The sequence below is a fragment of the Pararge aegeria genome, chromosome 26, assembly GCF_905163445.1.
Source record: "Pararge aegeria chromosome 26, ilParAegt1.1, whole genome shotgun sequence".
NCBI classification, from domain to species: Eukaryota; Metazoa; Arthropoda; class Insecta; order Lepidoptera; family Nymphalidae; genus Pararge; species Pararge aegeria.
In genome coordinates, this window is record NC_053205.1 from 3,164,754 (window position 1) to 3,185,563 (window position 20,810).

The 20,810-nt window shown below is 40.5% G+C and overlaps 3 protein-coding genes across 3 annotated transcripts; all 3 read right to left on the reverse strand.

Annotated features, from left to right (window-relative positions):
• Positions 1-1,419: 1,419 nt before the first annotated feature.
• On the reverse strand, positions 1,420-10,656 carry LOC120635005 (piggyBac transposable element-derived protein 4-like). The gene is made up of 7 exons (XM_039905912.1): positions 10,400-10,656; positions 9,302-9,454; positions 8,863-9,096; positions 8,678-8,779; positions 7,830-8,521; positions 2,933-3,074; positions 1,420-1,467 (listed from the first exon to the last, which is right to left on the reverse strand). Exons 2-7 carry the CDS (start codon positions 9,452-9,454, stop codon positions 1,420-1,422), a joined length of 1,371 nt encoding a protein of 456 aa, XP_039761846.1. The 5' UTR covers positions 10,400-10,656.
• A 3,314-nt stretch (positions 10,657-13,970) lies between these two features.
• On the reverse strand, positions 13,971-15,638 carry LOC120635264. Its single transcript, XM_039906226.1, has 2 exons — positions 15,449-15,638; positions 13,971-15,342 (listed from the first exon to the last, which is right to left on the reverse strand). Exons 1-2 carry the CDS (start codon positions 15,485-15,487, stop codon positions 14,005-14,007), a joined length of 1,377 nt encoding a protein of 458 aa, XP_039762160.1. The 5' UTR covers positions 15,488-15,638; the 3' UTR covers positions 13,971-14,004.
• Positions 15,639-17,126: 1,488 nt separating this feature from the next.
• LOC120635008 (kinesin-like protein KIF26A) lies at positions 17,127-18,920 on the reverse strand. Its single transcript, XM_039905915.1, has one exon. The coding sequence runs from the start codon at positions 18,918-18,920 to the stop codon at positions 17,127-17,129; it is 1,794 nt and encodes a 597-aa protein (XP_039761849.1).
• Positions 18,921-20,810: the final 1,890 nt, after the last annotated feature.

The following is a 20,810-nucleotide window of genomic DNA, read 5'->3' on the forward strand; positions in this document are numbered from 1 at the left end:
TATACATTTATTGATCTAGTGAAGGCCTGCGCCTACCGGTATTGATATCATATTATTATATTTCAGGAACAAGGCTATAACTCCAATACAGCAAGTACTGATAGCTTTGGAGTACTATGCATGCGGCTCAATAGATTATCCTATTCAATAGATTTCCATACGTTTTCTTTTTGTCTGGAGCTGACTCCGTCCGTTTTCTTGCACATTAATATTTGTTTGTATTTATGAAATAAATCTGAGAGTCTGTCTACTTCCTTTTGTGTAAAATTAGAACTTCTCTCTCTGCAAATAAAATAAACAAAATTTTGAATAAATCACAGAACCACGCACGGAATAAATATTCGGTCCACAGCTTCGGTCATGATCATTCCTTCTATCGGGGACCTCTAGATAAGCGGAAAAAAAATTATCAGTCATATTTATGTGGGGATCATAAAGCTTTGAATACAAATTACTGCAATCGTGTTAAGTTAAAAATACATCTGAAACTGAATAAATACTTACTTGGCCAGGAATTGTTGAAATTCATTATTATGTGCTGATTTTTGTTCTTCCATAACTGAAAATTGCACTTTTTCAATAAATTAAAGAACCTTTAGCACAAAATTTACAAATTGTAACCAATAAATCGCGCTAAATGTGTATTCATCTGTCATGTCGTCAATGTCAATCACAGTTGTCAATTGTCAACTTGTCATTTTCATAAAGTATTGTCATATGAAAAAATACTGCCCACGCATCTTTAGGGACATAAATGCCTCATTTCACTAGTAACCCGAATAACTTTAACGTTAGCTAATTTTATGATGGTGCAACACAATTCGACGATGTGAACTAACGCTCGTTAAGATTCTCGTTATAGTTAACCCTAACAGTAACTTTAACTAGAATTTTGGTGCAATCCACCCTTAAATTTTCAAATATATCAGTTAAAAGAAGTACATCTGTTTTTAGGTATAAGTCAGAATAGTCACCCATATCACGACATTTAAAATGAACCCAAACTTCCGTAGCATGTCTATAATCCTCATTTGATACTGCACTGTTAGTTAGTGTATTAAAAAACTGTTCTTGTGTGGGAAGTGACGTTAACTTTAAAGATTCAAATGAAGTCATAAAATCATAGGGATATATACCTTTACGTTTTAAATAACGAAGATCATCAATATTTTGAAAATTCCTACTCAGTTCAGTAAAGTTTTCATCATTTAAATTTTTCGATAACGAATCTATACTACATGACAAAAATTTCAAAGAATCAATGAACCTTAATTCATACTTATTAACACCTATTTGTATAATTTTTGAAAAAGAAATATATCGCTCTTTATTTTGGGGTATGACTTTTACTTCACCCTCCGAAAAATTTAATGCATGCACAATGAAATGAGCATCTTAGGTTGTGTAAAATCATGGGAATCAATTTGGGGGTTTCAAACTTTTCTGCACAACTTGTATGACAGACACCTACAAAGGTACCAGTATATTTATTAAAATCTATTTTATTTTCAGAATCGAGATCTTTATCACATATATAACATGTAGTAGTGACAGATATTTTATCCTTCATATCCACCGTGAGGGGAAGAGGGTTAATCACAGTTAAGTTTTGATTAACGTCTTCGCTTAACCTCTCCATAAATACTTTGGAACAATTATTACCCGTATATGTTTCATACTTAGACAAACTATCATTAAATGCACATTTTATATAGTACCCAAAACTGTGTTCATCGTGTCTCTGCATATTTTCAGTATACGAGGTAGGTATTATTACCACAGCCTTGTATAGGATTTAAAAATGATTCAAAATCTGCATAAATAACAAAAGGTACTTTTAACTTCCTCTCATATTTATCAAACGTTAATTTAGCTCTCGCAGCGTTCGGTAAATCGGTTCGGATGTGATTACAATCATGTTGTTGATGAATTTTCAATTTAGAATTAGTTTCAAAGTAAAGCAGACAACCATCACAAATATGTTCATGTGAATTTATTTGTCGGCTGACTAATCGAGAAAGATTTTTAATATAACAATAATGACCATTGGATCCATTAATGAATAATAAATTAACATGATTTTGTTTACGACATTTTGTGAAATATAGTGGACCAATTATTTTCGTAGATTTATTTGTTATATCACGATCAAGACCAAAAACATTTATACTTATATTATTAAAGCACTCAAATTTATTAATATCTTTTAATTTAACCGGGAATATTTGTGAAATTTAAAGGGTTATGTTTAGATAAATATGAAGATACTCTATCTGAATTTTTATTAACTATTAAGCAGAAAGTATTGCCCATTTAAAACATTGATGATATTTGTTTTTTACATTAATTATAGCCCGCTTTTGTTTAATGTCTAAAGGTAAATCTATATAAGAAGATCCTTTTAATGGGTTAAATTTATTAATGTTTATATCAATATACTTTATTTTTTTAAGACTCGATCCACTGTCTTTCTTTTCAAAATTACTTATTTTGTTTGAAATTTCTGTACTGCTACTAGAATAAATAACACTAACGTCATCACCTAAACAAAACATATAATTAAATGTTTGAAAATCAAAAGTGTTTTCTATATTTTTTGTTGGTTGTACAAAATCTCCTTGTAAAATAAAATTTACTTTTATTGTAGTATGCTCTTTTAAAGCATTATCAAGCAAATTATATACAGTATTTTTAATTATGTTAAGAAAGTGCTCAGGAGTTTCGAATATAGAATTAGTTTTAGTGGAATTGGGGATTCTGTACGTTACTATCCGCCGTCCGAAAGCAGTTTCTATTAATTGAACATTATTTAAGTTGGGATTTAAACTTAGAACATTTTTGCTATGAGTATTGCTTTTAAGATGATTGGTATAATATTTTCTGTTAACATATACTTTGCAGTTAGGGCATTCGATAGTATTATAGAACTTACAGATGTAGTTGTTTCTTCCTGTATTGGGTTCGTTGTTACCACCGCAGCAGATGTTGAAGGCTCTTGAGAACATGGACGCTTACTCGAAGAATATTTTGTGACAGCAATTTTTCTTTTTACACCTCCTCCACTTTGTCTTGATCTGAAAATAATTAAAATGATAAAATCAAATAACATATCTTAAAACGCAATAAATAGCATTACTAATACACTAGTAATAATTTACCATTTTTAATACACATTACGCAGTACGCCATCATAGGAAACACGCCATCAATTTCATCGCTTGAAATGGAACACGCGGAAGTAAAGTGATCCGTACAAGGGGTATAAAAAGGTTTTATGTCTGGATCTTCTAACAACCAACTAGGAAGTTTATCACTTATGTACCACAGTCGTATATACCTATGCATGTTATTAACCACAAATGGTTTAGTGAATACACTAATGTCATCGTTGGTTAAAGATTCCATAGTGATTATTTTGCTTTCACAGTTTACCACTCAATGAGTAAAACTAAGAATCATCCGAACATTTATCCTTTGGTATGCCGGACGCAGCCATTTGACAATTACGCTATCTGCCGCGAAAAACAGAGTGATACGAACGCGCGGATCCGCGTTCCGGCAAAGCCATGTATATTTGTACAAAGGATGTTCCATTTTTTTTAATTTTTAAATTTTATTTTGTACTTTATTATTGTATCACCTACTGTAACTATTTTAGTTTAGAAATAAAACAATGTGAACTAAGTAGGTATAGTGGAATGGTTTTATTACAAAAACAAAAAATGCTACATAAATTCAAATCGACTCGAATCGATAAAGTTATTTTCATATTCATGAATGCATGTCTATCATCATCAGCCTTCGTTCTAAACGACTCCACTGCAGGAGCATGGCCTACCCAATCAGGATCATAATCCACCGCGCTGACCCAGTGCGTGTTGGTGGATATCACAAGTCCTCAAACTTGCTAGGTTCTTCGACTTGCTGGTTTCCTCACGATGTTTTCCTTCACCGTTTAAAGTCAGTGGTAATTTTTCTTAGAAAAATACGGACTTGAAAAATATCATTGGTCCGCGCCGGGATTTGAACCACGACCTCCCGTATGAGAGGCGAGCGCTCTACCGCTAGGCCACCACGACTTCTGCATGTCTATGTCTATTCATAATTCGTGATAGGTACGCCAACATTGGCCTACACACAGGAACACTTTACACTGCGAGCAAATTATGTTTGTTTCCTTTCGTTGTTTGTTAGCTAGGCATTGCACACAACGTCCTCGTTTCTGGCGATTTTGACGTTTATTAGTCCGGTTTGTTGTGTCAACTGGTATGTAGTCTGGGACATGTCCATTACAGCTTCGACTGTTATCTCCGGACGACACACTGGTATTAGGCCTTATGCGCTGTATTTTATTATGTTCCTTACAGAGTGCATCTGCTAGAATTAAACGAAATTTCCTGTGACTGTAATTTGCTGCGCTGCGACATTTATGTATGATATAACTGTTTAGAATACTGCAGTTCAGCAGGCGCCGAAAAACTTTCAAATACCATTTTAGCCCTCGTTTTCGTTCTAATAAATACATGGAGAGCTTCTGGTCTTTTAAGTCCACGCCCCCCATGTATTTATTATAACTGTGGACTGCAATGGGTTTTTCGTAAGTGACTCCTGCTCGGCGGCCTGGAGCAGTTTCGGGCTTATGAAACGTAGATATTGTGGTCACAAGCTTGACATCTCTCCAAACCGTTACTGCTACGTCACCACAGTGGCGAGAGACAATCTGCCCCCGCTGCAATTGTCTTTCGCTTAAGTTTTTGATATCTGACGGAGTGTCGACTCTTCGTCGATTTAACACTCCGACAACGTCGGTGTGGTTATGCTTCAGGAACCGTGTAAGACTAACGGAATTAAAAAAATTGTCCATGTATAGACAATAGCCTTTTCCTAGATAATCTTCTATCAATTTGAGGACGACTTTTGAAGTTGCGCCAGTAAAGCCATGTATAGGTTCAGAATTTTCACCTTTACCTGCATATATATATAATTTTACCAGATATCCGGTTTCCGCCTCACAGAGCTCATAAGTTTTAATACCGAATCGTGCTGCCTTAGAACGAATGCACTGAATCCAACTCAGGCGTCCCTTCCACAGCAGCAGCGACTCGTCAATACTTATGGCTCTGTGTGGGATATACCGGATGTTTGGTGCATCGTGTGCCAAATCGAATCTGATGATTGGAGGGGTCTTTGGCTATCTCTTCAGCCCTCGTAAAAAAATCTTGCTCAAACGGTTTTTTTTATACTGATTTTAAATTGTTTTTTTAAAAATTGTAAAAATTCTACATTTAAATTTTAATAAAAAATAAAGTTGTTAAGTATTAATTAATTTTCTTTTTAATCTTTAATTTGTAACGTTTTACGCTTCTTTTGAAACTAGAATTACACGCCAGCAACATCTAGTTTTTGTTTTACAGCCCCGCAAAGTTTTTTTTACGTAAAAAAATAAGCTTGAACGTCAACTTTCGGTTTTAATAAAAAAAAAACTAAAAGTGATCATGTTCTTCCAATTTTTTTAAAACATCTCTGGACTGTCCCCTTTCTAATGGTGTGCAATATGCCATGAAAAGTAATTAGTAACATCACTAATTTTCAAATTTTCTAAACTTAGTCACAATTTTCTAATATTCAACAGGTGAAAGAAAAACAAGTTTTTGCGTAAATAAAACTCACAAGCAGGTAAAATTTTTAAATTTCGTAGGTTTTACTTGAAATAAAAATAATACATTGCATTTGAAACATTTATTTCATAATTTTTACAAATTCTGCTCAAATTGTTCACCCCTGTTTCGAATGCAGGCCCGACATCTTTGACGTATTGTTACAGTTGTAGTCCGAAGCCGTATTTCGTTCTTAATTGTACCGAAGGCCGCTTCTATGCGTTGTATTAGTACCTCCCTCGTTGGGACTTCTGTGGCGTATACTAGCTCTTTGGCACGTCCCCAGACATAAAAATCTAACGGAGTTAAGTCTGGGGAACGTGGAGGCCATGCAATAGGCCCATCGCGCCCAATCCACGAATTGGGGAACACATTATCGAGGTATTCCCTCACAGTTAAACGCCAATGCGCGGGACAGCCGTCATTTTGAAATACTATGGGCACATCTTCATTAAACACGGGCACCTCGGCCAATAATTCCGGCAGATCATTTTGCAGGAACTCTAAATAATTATCGCCATTTAAGTTATCAGGCAGGTAGTGCGGTCCAATTACCTGATTCCCAATCACTCCTGCCCAAACGTTCACACTAAACCGTCTTTGAAAAGATTGCTGTCTTTTGGCATGTGGGTTTTGCCGTTTCGGTGCCCAATGGTGTAAATTGTGCAAGTTAAGAATCCCTTCTCTGGTAAATTTGGATTCGTCAGTCCACAGTATTCTTTTTAAAAAATCAGGATTATCCACATCTGTGTGTAACAAAAACCGACAAAAGTGCATTCGTCTGTCAAAGTCGCCACCCTCAAGACCTGCAACAACCAAAAATCTTTTTAATTCCCCTTGAGCAGTAATTAATTGCACTAGAAGATTATGGATACCTGCTAAACAAAGGCAACGTCAAACAAAGGTTTTAAATTACGTACCTTGAACCGGAGTCTCGTGGAATGGATATTTTTCGTTTTGTCGAAGGACTTTCCACACTTTCCATATTGAAATATCAAGTTGTGCCGCCACATATCTAATGCTTCTTGTGTCGTCTTCCTCAAAAAGTGCCAGTATTCTCTCGTCCACTTCAACATTATGTCGCACAACATGTCCCCTTGGTTCATGAAAATTGACACTCCCAGTCTCGCGTAAACGTCGGTATGTGTCTTGGAAGACTCTGCGGCCAGGTAATCGTCGACCAGGAAAGCGTTCCTGGTAAAGTCGTTGCGCTGCACGAGCGACACCACGGGCTGCACCATAAACCATTATGATGTCCGCATATTCCTCGTTAGAGTATGTCGTCATTGCAACAACAAAAAAGTCAACAAAGTTTAACAATAACACCAAAAGTAAATAAAACGTAACAAAAAACAACAAAACTTAACGAAAACTAAATAAAAGAATCGTGGAGTACAGTAAGCTAGCACACACGTTAGGCAGCAGAGGCAGTGATGTCTCGACTAAAAAATAAGATGGCCGCCGTGTCGACGCGACGCGGGGCCCGTTCGCGATTGGTTCAAACAGGTTTGCACTATGCAAGAAAGGAATAGAAGATAGATTTCGCTTCACTAGAGTGAAAAAACTATTTTTGCCTGTTTAAACGAACAACGGGCGTATAACTTTATGAAAGAGACAGAAAATGTCATCTGCCTTGTGAATTGTGAGTGTTATTTACGCAAACCCTTGTTTTTCTTTCACCTGTTGAATATTAGAAAATTGCGACCAAGTTTAGAAAATTTGAAAATTAGTGATGTTACTAATTACTTTTCATGGCATATTGCACACCATTAGAAAGGGGACAGTCCAGAGATGTTTTAAAAAAATTGGAAGAACATGATCACTTTTAGTTTTTTTTTTATTAAAACCGAAAGTTGACGTTCAAGCTTATTTTTTTACGTAAAAAAAACTTTGCGGGGCTGTAAAACAAAAACTAGATGTTGCTGGCGTGTAATTCTAGTTTCAAAAGAAGCGTAAAACGTTACAAATTAAAGATTAAAAAGAAAATTAATTAATACTTAACAACTTTATTTTTTATTAAAATTTAAATGTAGAATTTTTACAATTTTTAAAAAAACAATTTAAAATCAGTATAAAAAAAACCGTTTGAGCAAGATTTTTTTACGAGGGCTGAAGAGATAGCCAAAGACCCCTCCAATCATCAGATTCGATTTGGCACACGATGCACCAAACATCCTGTATATTTCTCCAAATTTTTTGTTGCAGTGTTCCACAATATTAACAACTTTAGATACCTTTCGCTCATACCCGCGAATATTAGGACCGAGTTCATCGTTGTCAACAAAATGTAAAAACCGTAACAGTAAGAGGAACCTGTTTTTGCTCATTAGCTTTCTAAATTCTGGCATGCCTAGTATGCCTGTAGTCCAGTACTCGTCAATTCTGCTTCTGTAGCATATTCCCATATAAATCATAATTCCGAAAAATTTGTATAACTCCTCTACTGTTGTGTCTTCCCACTGATAGAGACGGGATTTAGGTTTAATACCATCCTCGACTTCGGCGGCAGCAGCAATTTTTTGCCATGCGTAGTAGTTAGTTTCTTTGACAATTTTTTCCATTACAGACCTATCCCAGATGGATTTAAATATTTTAATTGGAGTATCTTCCTGCACTGTGGGTCCTGGCTGTACTTCAAATCTCTCTTCTGTACCAGTAAATTCTTCGAAATTTTGAGACCACGTGAAATCATAATTTAACATAACTTCCTCTTCCCCTCTTTCTTCTATTTCTTCCCCTTCTTCTTCTATTTCCAAAATCCTGCGTAAATCATTTTCATCAAGATCGTCTTCTTCGTCATCTTCACTTCCTGAATCGACTGCCAAAGCCTCAGCTAGTTCAGACGTCAGATATGTATTTACGACCTGAAAAACATGTCGGTAGAAATTAAGTTATTCTTATTGAATTAAGTTTAGGACAATTCCAATTTAGATAGATAGGAATTATTGACATAGACAAATATTCTCTACTATAGATTTGACTTGGTATTACAATGGTATCCATGGCTTGTACTGACTAACCTCATGAGAGGGTATAGGTGAAACAGAATCGCTTTCATCTTCAAAATTTAACATTCTGAGTTGCTGCATCTCGTAAGACTCTCTTGCCACATTCCGCACTGGCTGCAAAAAAAGTTTGATTAATTACAATGTTACAAAATGTGCAAAAACGGATATAAAATGTAATTGTACAAATCAATACCAACCTCATTTGAGGGCCCAGGAACGTCAGGATCAGGTGAAAAATTTAAATCTACCCTCCTCCAAATTCGAGGTGCTTCAGAGGATTCTTCGACATTGGCTTTTGTTCTCAGTAATTGGCTGCCAACCTCATTTGAGGGCCCAGGAGCGTCAAGATCAGGTGAAGAATTTAAATCTAACCTCCTCCGGATTCGAGGTCGTTCAGAGGATTCTTCGACATTGGCTGTCGTTCTCAGTACCTACAACGAACGAATATTAATGTAATGTAGAAATTTACACCTGGATTCGAAATAAAATGGTTTAAATAAAAAACCAAGAACCGACTTCATTGAAGTCTCCGCTTAAAAAATAATTATCAGCTGTTTCATCTCAATAGACACAAAATGTATGAAACAGCATCCCCTCTATTTAAAAAGTAATGGCATACATATGTGCAATACATACATGTAATGATCCGGATAGGGATTTTTCCATATATACGGTTTTATCAGGTCGTGCATACAAAGAACCGTTGGGCGAAATCTGTATTTCCATACCCACAATGGGTTGAGTTGCTTCCCACTCAGGTGGTGTAGTATTCCTCACATTTGATTCCATCTAGAAATAAATAAAATAACAGCAAATTGGGAGGTAAAATTATAATGTAAGACATGAAGTCGAAATGTAAATAAATTACCTCTACAACATTTTGTATAGTCTTGCTTTGTCAAAGAATAAAACTAATTATATGTGAATTTTTTTATTAGTTTTAAACAAATAACAGTAACCTTCTCATTGTAATACTTAATTAAATTTTTGTTATTTAGAAATCAGCACAAATGTTACATTCGTCATTTGTGTAATGTTCATATATGGCAAACATACAGTTTCGACACCAAAAATGTTTAGCGTGTAATATCATTTTAAAAGTACTTTTTTTGTCAGTCCGAAGACATAAATGTCGAGGCATTTTAGAATTCGTGCGTTTTTTACATATGAAACAAGCACTTAATTTTATAAAATGAGTCTCTTTCCAAGGCCATATAGCTTCACGAAGACATAGGCAATAATCTCCTTTGTTGAGATACTTATCAACATCTAGGTACACCACCATTATTTTATAACCTTGAAATTAAATTAATAAAATATTGTTAGGTTCAATGCAAGATATCTCAAAATATTTTCTGGACAACTCAATAAAGTAAATAAACAAGTAAAGTGCGTGGTATAAATTTGAACACCCTGTACGTCTTAGCCGGAACGCGGATCCGCGCTCAATATGCGGTAAGACTATCGAAAAACAAAGATTCTGAATAAACTATGAATTATGGACGAAAACACTTTGCAAATTGAAGATCTTGACAAAAAAGTCTTCAAAACTATATATAACACGCACTCAGAATGAAAGAAATACAATAGTTATGAATAAATTTGAAAAAAAAAACTAACCGACAAATCGTTTACTTCTAATTATTTTAGTAATTGCATAAATTTCTCATAAGATTTTATTGAAAACTATTCTAAATGAAAGAAATTATTGAAATAACACAAAAATATACTCACTGTGTCCAGTAATTACAAAAAATCAAACACTTAGTTCTCAACGAAGTCGAGTATTCAGTGACACGAATGAACAAGTTTCTGAACTAAAGACAGGTATAAGAGAATTTGGTACATTCATTCATTCAAGGACGCAAGCGATTTTGACACTTCTGCATCGTTTTTATGAGAGAAAATTATAAAAAATTGTCTGCTGGTCGGAGAGCGTGGATCCACGTTCCGGCAGATAACTGCTTTGCGCTGATCCACGTTCAGGCATACCAGAGGTTATATATGGCACGCCCCACTCTCAGAACGGACAAGATGCAACAAGTATTCTTATGTAACTTAAACAATAATGAAAATATACTCACAAAGCAGCTTGATCGGTTTCTACTTGTTGAAACGGTTCTAGTTAGTGTATATTAAAAGATGGAACACGTAATCACAAATTTATTTAGGGTAACAAGGTCAGCGGTCGTGGGTGAAAGGGCCCGTCAATTAGTTCGCTTCCAAATTCTGCAGTGGCGAGTACTGCCCTTGTAGCCCTTGATTGCGTGGCCCAGAAGGAACAGGCGAAGGCGAGGTGGTCTTCAGCTGCACCAGGAGACGGCACGTTGACGGTGACGTCGACAACCAGAGGGAGTCGAACCCGAAGCGAGGCAGGCGAAGACGAGGTGGTCTTCAGCTGCACCCGGAGATCGGCGTCGGAGGTGACGTCGACAACAGTAGAGAGTCGAACCCGGAACTTGGGTTTGAACTCGAACTTGAAGCGAGGAACTCGAACCCTGGAATTTTCGTCCAGCGTGTGAAAAATAATTCCGCTTCAACTCGTCTGATTGCGAACACGTGGCTCAGCTAAGCGGCAAGCACTGCGCAAGATGGCGGATGCGTTGTTCACAATCAGACGGAGTTTACATTATGAGAGCGTGAGAAGCATTACAATAAAACAAAAGACATTAAGACTAATATTAATTAAAAGATAGCAAATAGCAAAAGGTACGTGAGGTTATTAGCAAAATACAGAGAACTACTATAGTATGAGAATCTGGGAATTTATCGAAATAGGAAACTTAATTATAAAAAAAAAAGGAATTAACACGTTCCCTGTCCGCTGAACCACATATGGCTCAGGAAACTTGCCCTTGGAAAGCACTAATACGTTCCTGAGCCATATGTGTGTCAGGGGACATATACAACTTCTATAGCGATTATTTCTACGGGACGCGCTGGTACTGTACTAAATATGCTTGGGACGTGCTAAGACAATCATATAGTAAAGAAAAACGCCAAGACGTACGGAAAAATATCTTTATTTTTTACGAAATTACACTTCCTAACTAATTATGTTTGTTTTTGAAACATGGCAAACAAAAGGTTTTTTTGCATTGCAAACACTCTGTATCTACGCGTTTGACTTGTTTAGCAGCAGTTTCCCAGCTTGTACCATCTTTTCGCAAGTCTTCGTAGCATCCATTACAACGTTTTCGGATAATTTTATTGTCCTCTTTTCGCTGAATTTTTGATAGAAAATGTTGATTTGTGATCGAACTAGTAGACGGTCTTGGACTACTCAGTGTATTGGCATTCGTATCTGATGAATTGTCCAATAGCAAGAACTCCCTGATAATCTCTTGCTGCGCCTGTAATATCGTTTTGCGAGATTTTCTGTTTGCAGTTGGGTGTAGTTTTTGATACAATAGCGTGGCGTTTGTAACCGACGCACAAATCAAAACATCCAGAGCAATCTTCTTATACCACGCTAGAGATTTTCTTTTAGGGTCGTAATAGCTTGAAAGCTGGTCCGATAGATCTATGCCCTTCTTTCTATCATTGTAGAAAAGCACTGCTGTCGGTTTTGATATTGGGCGGTACCCAGAAGACATTTGCATGCTAGCGTCGTGGCAAGTAGATATCATAGCGACGTCACGTTTGTCTCTCCATTTCAGCACAGTGACATTATCTTTCTGACGAGCAACTAATTCACCTTTTTTGGGGCCCATTTTCTTTATTTTTATTGCCCATGGAAGGTCAACCCTATTTACTCGTAGAGTGCCGCATAAGTCTGTCTTCCGCTGCAGCAAATATTTTGCTAGTCCTACACTGTTGTAGAAGTTGTCACACACAACAACCCGTCCAGTGTCTAAAAGTCCATCGCATAACTGAACTACGACACTTCCCGGCTTGTCCAGATCAGCAATTTCGGGATCGCGCCCTATGTAAATGACATAGTTCCAGACAAATCCTTCTTCTGTGCAGAGCTTATAAATTTTCAAGCCATATTTGTGAGCTTTTGATGGGTTGTATTGACGGAAAGATATCCTCCCTCTAAATGGCATCATTGATTCGTCAATAACAATACATTCACCAGGTGTATGTAACTTTTCCAGTTGTTGATGACAAGGTCTAAAAGTGGCTTTATTTTGTACAAACGTTCCTGCGGATCTCTGGGAGCTTCATTATCGACAAAGTGCCAACAACGCAATATAGATGAAAAGCGATTATACGACATATTTACATTGTGAAAAATTGGATGGTAATAAATCGCGTCTAATTTCCAATGCGATTCCAATGTGGGAAATTGTACAATACCCATCAACATGTACAAGCCGATGAATTTCATTATTTCAGCTTTTGTCACGTCTGTCCACCGATTCATGCGGCTATGCATTGATATATTGGTGTTCTGTTTTATTTGTATTGCATACAAATTTGTTTGTGTGACCATAAGATCTAATACCTCATCGGTCACTATTTTTCGGTAAATGGATCCAACAGAATGTTCTCCTTGGATGTGAAGGGTTGAGCTTGCGGTATAAGGAGAACGTGACAATGGTAGTACTTCCTGCTTCCGACCATTTTCCTCATCAATGTTATTTATTTCCTGTGGAGAAAGCCGCATAACCTCACCAGCTGTCCACCTTCTGGGTCTAAGTGGCTGCGATACGCTGCTCGTAACTGGTTGGGGCGGATTTATAACGGTATCGGGCGAATCTTCAGGTGAGTTTCTACCATAGTCACCATAAAAGGCCTCGGTAACAATATTTGAACGAGAAAACTCACCTGGATCAAAGTCTGGATCGTTTATATCATCATCAAAAAAGCAAATCATATATCATATCATATCAGCAAAAATACTTGGTTCCTGCAAACCACCATCCGAATCGACAAAATCCGGCTCGTCTTGTACATCACTATTTCTTCCACTCGAATCCGTGTCGTTATCGCTCAATTCGAAGTCACTTTCTTCCAGTATTTGTCGCAATTGCTCAGTAGTAAGTTTACGGGACATTTTCGACAAAAAAACACACGATGATGAACTTCAAAACAACACAGAAATCAATCATGAAAATCAAAAAGTAACGGACAGATTTTTTGATGTCATTGACAGTGACATCAAAAAATATGTAACACTGACATGTTTGTAGATAAGTAGGTATTATAGATACATCAACTCAGTTGTGCGCGCGGCCCTATGTGTGGGTAAACCTTGTACATATACAGTGACTTTGTGTGCGTGACAAGAGGTACAGTCGGGTACAAATACAAATACAGTTATTTACGGGTTATATACGGGTTTTTTTTTAAAAAAACAGTTATTTGGTAATTTAATGTTTATTTATTGAACATTATTCTGAATCGCTACTTGAAAAATCAAATGATGAATTTTCGGATTCGCTGCTCTCATCAAGGTTAATTATGAATTCTGACTCCATGTCAAAATGTCTATAGTATTCTTCTTCTTTCTTTTGTACATGTCGACAAGTATTACCCCACATCCCTTCATCAATTTGACTTAAACATTCATTTATGAGTTTCATTATTTCCGTCACATTTTGGTCGACATTACGCGAAGCAATATAATTTTTTAAAATTCCCCACACATTTTCTATGGGGTTTAGTTCAGGATGATATGGTGGCAATCGAAGAACTTTTATGCCATATCGCTGAAGTATGTCATCAATCTTGTAACAGATATAGTTTTCTTTATTTTTTTTAATCAAATCATACAGTTCAATTTTTTTCATATCTTGATTAAAAGCTATATTTTTTTCTGTCAGCCATCTCTGCATTTCTATTTTTTTGGAATTCGAATTTGGGGCTCTGTCATTTTGAACGTTATGGTATGAGGCATTATCAAGCACAACCACAGAGTTAGGTGGAAGATTCGGTACTAGACGTTCTTTTAGCCACTTTTCATAGTTTTCCGCGTTCATGTTAGAATGGTAATCACCAGAAACACTATTTGCTTTGTATGTCAATAGTGCGTTAGGTACGAAACCTTGTTCTGAACCAGCATGCACAATGATAATTCTTTGTCCTTTCGACAGGTTTCTCTTTAAAGGTGGTCCATCTTTATTACCCCATCCTTTGTTTTGAACATGATTAGTTAAGATATAGCTCTCATCTGTATATACGATACACCGATTTTCTTGACGGTATCTGAGTAAATTTTTTAGGTAGGAAAATCGTAGTTTTAGGATGTCATGCCGCTCTATAATAACACGTCTGTTATCCACAGTTTTTCGCCATTTGTATCCCAACTTTAACAAAGCTGTACGCAGAGTCGAAATACTTCCATCATAGTTAAGTTTATCTTGAAATATTCTTTTCAACTTTAGCAAGGTAGGTAACTCACGATGTTCTAAATGGTAATTTTGAATAGTGGAACGTATAACATCAACGTTAAAGTTGTCTAATTCTAACTTCTTTAAACGTTTTTTACGGTCTTTATGCGGAGATTTAAACTTAGAGTCAGATTCTTTTCCTTCAGCCAATATATTAGTAACTGTTCTCTCTGATACCCCCACTGCCATTGCTGTTCTTTTCCGTACGCTATTTAAATGTTCACTTAGTTTCGATATTAAAATTGGACTTGCACTGCAAACTGGATCACTTACTAGTTCCAATATATCTCTCGCATCTATTTTCAGAAATTCGTATACCTTAGCAATGGTTTCTCGAGTCTAAAACAATAATACGTAAACGTCAACAAGGATATATTTTTTCGTATATAGAATCATAATAAATACCTATTCATTACATCTAAATTTAAAAATAAAAAATATTTACCTGACTCCTTAAACATTTTTTCCGTGAAGAACTAGACATTTTCGTAAACGACTGTACCCGTAAGAAAAAGCGATAGGAACACGTCTTGCTCGAACGACGACTGCCGCGTCACTGCCACACGAATGAAAGTTGTATATTTACAAGCGCACGCACACATAGGGCCGCGCGCACAACTGAGTTGAAGTATCTATACCATAAGTTGTATAAATGTATAATTTGTACATATAAAGTGTAAAAAATCAATAAATAATTATAAAAACCACTATAAACTTCCCTGAACCACATATGGTCATGAACGTGCAGAAACAAAAATGACTCTCTACGCTCCTGAGCCATATGTGTTTCAGGCTAATAATACCTACTTCCGGTTTTTTTTTATTTTTTTTTTATTACTTTGACAACATATTAAAAGTATTTTGCAAAAAGTATGTTGGACTTGTCATTCAATTTTGCATTTTTGTTTGGGACAGGGAACGTGTTAAAACATTTAGATGAAATTTTAACAAAGAATATGCAAGGATTAATTAAGCCATATATGATCGATTGCATGGGTCAATGTGCGAGAACAAAGAACAAAGGCAACGAGCGTAATGGCCGACCCGCATGCGTGTAATTTACCTAATTAAAAGATATTCTAACGTCTAAACTTTAAGGAATCGTTCAACACTTACCCGATACACGGGGTTTAGATAGCTCGAGGGTAAGTATCCCTAAGGTCTAAGGCAAAAAACAGCAATCAGGTGAGAGTCTTAAAAAAAAATGCGGCGGCGGCCGCACAGCGGCCGCGCGGCGTCCAGCCTCTAGCAGAGACCTGGGCGACTGACGAGCCGTGCGAAGTTAGAAAGACGCGAGCGCGGTTGGTCCCCGCGCACCGCTCCCCTCGCGCCGGGATACCAGTTTCGCGACATTTCGGAAGATTGCCCGCGCGCAAATTCCAACAATATTATTTTATAAAATTTATGTAACGTAATTAAATAGACATTTATTACGTTACATTGTATACACAGGTTCACTAAGTCAAATTCAACTTCCACTGCTTGACATAGCTTAACCATTTCTTCTTCGTAAACAAAGTCGTTGAGTTCGACAGTCATTGTCCAGTTTTGTGTGGTAACTTAGAATATGAAGTACATTTGTACACTAATCTTCCTCGGAGTCCCTATTGGGGCTCGGGGTAACCGCTCAGGGCAATGGCCCTTTTCGGTAGTAGCACCGCCGTCTGCACTACAGACGGGTCACTTGGTGGGACCGTTGGGTCCGTGGTGTCGAGTCCGGGGAAAAATTCGCGGCAGCGCGATCAAGCCTGCGTTATGACGCGGCGATCAGCGGTGCTGCGGCGACTTGGTATGTCCTAGATGGGGCTTACGCCCGCCGCTCAGCGAGGTCGAGCTTGCCTATGTGCATTGGCAAGCGCCCGTCAGCCAGCGGCGAGGAAGCGTTTGGAAGTCCAGGTGGTTACGTAGTTCTCGTGGGGCGCTCCGTAGACAGCGCGTCTTCATCCGCCACTTGAAGACGCCTGTCTTGCAAAGAGGTGCCCACAGTCTTGACTATTCGACGGGGAATAGCCGACGTGGGCATCTCATGCATGGGGCCGGTATACCATGTAGATAGTGGGTCCTTGAGAGGATGGGCTTTGTGCTTCGAAATCCCATCGGCATTCCAGGGGGCAATATGGAGCTCATCCAGTGCAGAGCTCCATTATGCAGGCCAGGATGAGCGGGACTGGGTCGCGCTGCTCCTGGATCGCCATCAGGACCTGGTTCAGGGCACCGATGACGCGGGTCGTCCTTGGGTCCAATGGGCCGCGGGCCGGCTGAGCTGCCGAGTGCGGTACTCCCACTCGCTTCGCCTTCGTCCCCCTTTTGGGGGCAGCGACCACGGTGGGCTTGGACGGTCCGGCGGGCTGCGCTAGAGGCTGCACAGTCGCGGAGGATGTCGTGGTGGGGGGCGTCGTTGTGGGTGGTGCGCTCGGCTTGCGCGCTTTGGCGCGCTTGCCGCCACGCTTGCGGCGTCGCTTGCGGCCTTGCTGCTGTCCTGGCTGGTTGGCAGCGGCCGTCAGTGAGCCGGGTGCATCTGCTTCTCCTTGCAGAGTGGCAGCAGTTGTGGCGCGCGCAGCTGTAATAGTGCGCGCAGTGGTACCCGCTCGGCGGTTGCGGGCCTCCTTACGGAAGACCGCGCAGGCTGCATTGTTCGCCGTGTGCGCCTCCCCACAGTTGGCGCACGTCGGCGGCTCCTCCAGGGGACGCGGACAGTCCCGGGCTGGGTGACTTCCCCCACATCTCACACAGGCAATGGGCCTGTGGCAGTTGTGGGAGGAGTGCGGGAACTGCTGGCATCGATGGCATTGCGCGGGCCCCTTCCTGCCGCGCCATGCCTCAATAATCACGCCGGGCATACAGAGGAGCTCGCGCACCTCGTATATGCCCGTGGTGAGGTCCGACGTACGCTGCGGCTGCGCGTACATCAAACAGCCCGGTCTGCCCCGGCGGGCGGGGATCGCTCGCACGTGCTCCGGCATGTAGCCAAGCTCGCGCAGCTCCTGCTCTACTAGTGCCGGATCCGTGTCGGCCGGCAGGCCGCGGATCGCCACCTTGAGGCTCCTCTCTGCTGGCAGCGAGTAGCAGAACCAGGTGATTCCGCTAGCGCCCTCCAGCTGGGTCAGGTATCGCTGGATGAGGCGGAACTCCTGGTCCGACTTGGGGAGGAATCGGACGCCCTTGCCATAGGGGCGTCCGTTTGGTGTATGTCCCAGGAGCCTTTTCAGCTCCCGGAAGTGGTGCGGCCAATCGGGCAACGGGTACTTGGCTGCAGGCTTCGGCGCTCCTCCGATGTCGATGGTAGCGGCTGGGGCAGCAGCGGCGGCTGTGGCGTCGTTTGGGGCGACGTTGGTGGCGCGGGTGAGGGCCGCGCCGGCAGCCTGTCGTGTCCGGGCGGCGTATGTCGGGCTCGGGGACGCCGAAGCGTCCATCGGCGAGCTCGGCGATAATGCAGGCATGTTTGGCGGTGTAAAAGCTGCCGGAGTCCTGGGTCCCCGTTTTGGCGGGGACGGGAATCTTCCCACGGCGATGTCCGCCTGTGCGGCGGTAAATCGCGGCGATCGCGGGGAAGGTATTGGTGCTGCAGTCCTGGTCTGCTTCACCATGGACGCAGCAGCAGTAGTCCTGGTCCCTGGGTTGGGAGGTGCAATAGCGGTGGTCCGGATCGGGGTCGGTGTCGCCTGTCGAGACGGCGCTGGCGACAGAGAGAGCGGGCTTGCAGCAAAAGCCTCTTCTCCTGCTCCAGTGGAGGGCCCAGCACCGTGGGCCTTGGTGGTGCGGGTGGCGAGGGTGGCTTGGCCGGTCACGATGATCGCGTCCAGGCCGACTTTAAGCGCGGCGGTAGTGTTCCGCACGAACACTCTTCGCCTTATTGCGCGCGGACGGGTGGCACGCCGCTGCGGTAGCGGCGGCGGGTTAGGCGCCGGTGGCGGCATGGCCGAAGGCGCAAGGGTCGCGGGTAGCGGAGCTCGAGACTCAACGCTAAACACGGCGGTGCGGAGCGCAAGGCGCTCGACGCGGGAACGCAGGGGGGGTGCGGAGCGCGGAGAGCTCGACGCGGGACGCGGGGCGGAGCTGCCTGACGTGGCCCGAGCAGCGGTGTCAGCGCGCCAACCCCACCGACCCGGCCCCCGGGGCTTGCCGCTGGTGGCAGACCGGGAACCAGAATCGGGGAGGACTGACGCGTGAATCCGAACGCCGCCGCTGGACGCAATTGGTCCGGTAGGAAGTCGCAGTGACCGAACACTAGAACGGGCGCGAACGCCGGTGCACAGATGGCCCGATTAAAACAAAACGTTCTATTTATACTAATAATGAGCTACTTAACCAGTTACGACTAAGGAAAGTACCCACATTTATTAATTACCTACCCATTCCGCGAATATAAAAATGCACCCTCGTATGTATTGGGTTGTTCGGAAAGTCATTTCGTTTTTTTTGGGGAACATGAAAGACAGTTTTCGTATAATGAATAAATATTTTATTAAATTATATATTGGCCATTCTGGTCCAACACCTTTTGCCATCTTTCTGGCAGTAACATAATTCCCCTCTCATAAAAGTTTTTGTCCTTGCTGGCAAAAAACTCGTCCAGGTGGTTTTTGACATCTTCATTTGAGGTAAAGGTTTTGCCATCCAAAAAATTTTGCAGGGACCGGAACAAATAGTAGTCGGAAGGCGCCAGATCTGGAGAATATGGTGGATGTTGCAGTACGTCCCATTCAAGCTGTAAAAGTTTTTGGCGAGTGACCAAACTTGTGTGAGGTCTCGCATTATCCTGGTGGAACACTACACCCTTCCTGTTGATTAATTCGGGCCTCTTCTCTTTAAGTGAATCATTCAATTTGTCCAGCTGATGACAATAGACTTCTGAATTAATCGTTGTATTGTCCGGCAAAAGCTCAAAAAAAACGATTCCTTTGACATCCCACCAAACGGAGAGCATCACCTTTTTTTGGTGAATGTTGGCTTTTGACACGCTTTGAGCCGGTTCATCTTTTCTGCTCCATGACCTCTTGCGTTTAACATTGTTGTATACAACCCATTTTTCGTCCCCAGTAATAATCCGCTTCAAAAATGGATCATTTTCTAGACGTTTGAGGAGCGAATCACACGCGTCAACACGACGACACAAATTTCGCTCGGTAAGGACATGGGGCACCCACACATCGAGCTTCGAGGTTAAGTCCATGCCTTTCAAATGGCCATAAACAGTTGAATTCGACAAATTTAACCTCTCACCGATCTCTCGTGTGGTGATTCGCTGATTTGCATCAACTAATGCCTTTATCGCATCTTTGTCAGCTTCGACCGGCCTTCCAGACCGTGGTGCATCTTCGACATCAAAATTGCCGGATCGAAATTTTGCAAACCAGTTCTGGCACTGGCGTACTGTTAACACGCCTTCTCCATACACATCCGTCAATTTTTTTCTCGCTTGGACAGCATTTTTACCTTTTCTGAAGTTAAAAAGTAAAATATGACGAAAATGCTGCTTATTGCTCTCCATATTTAAAAGGGCACCAACCAAAAACTACTGGGTAGAATTAATAGAACTTTTTCACACACAAGCCTTGCAATATCAGCTCTCAAGACATATAATGGTTATGGGGCTTAAGTGTGAAGTTAGTTTCGAAAAAACGTAATTAAGTCCTCTGGCGGGAGAAAACGAAATGACTTTCCGAACAACCTAATAAAATATAATTAAAAACTTTGCCCACTGCGTCTATTGCACTAGGCACTTTACAGAAACCTTTTACAAGGATTGGGTTTTTCTCTAAAAACTCTACTTGAGCTCGAGAGGGATGCGACGATCTTTCCATGGT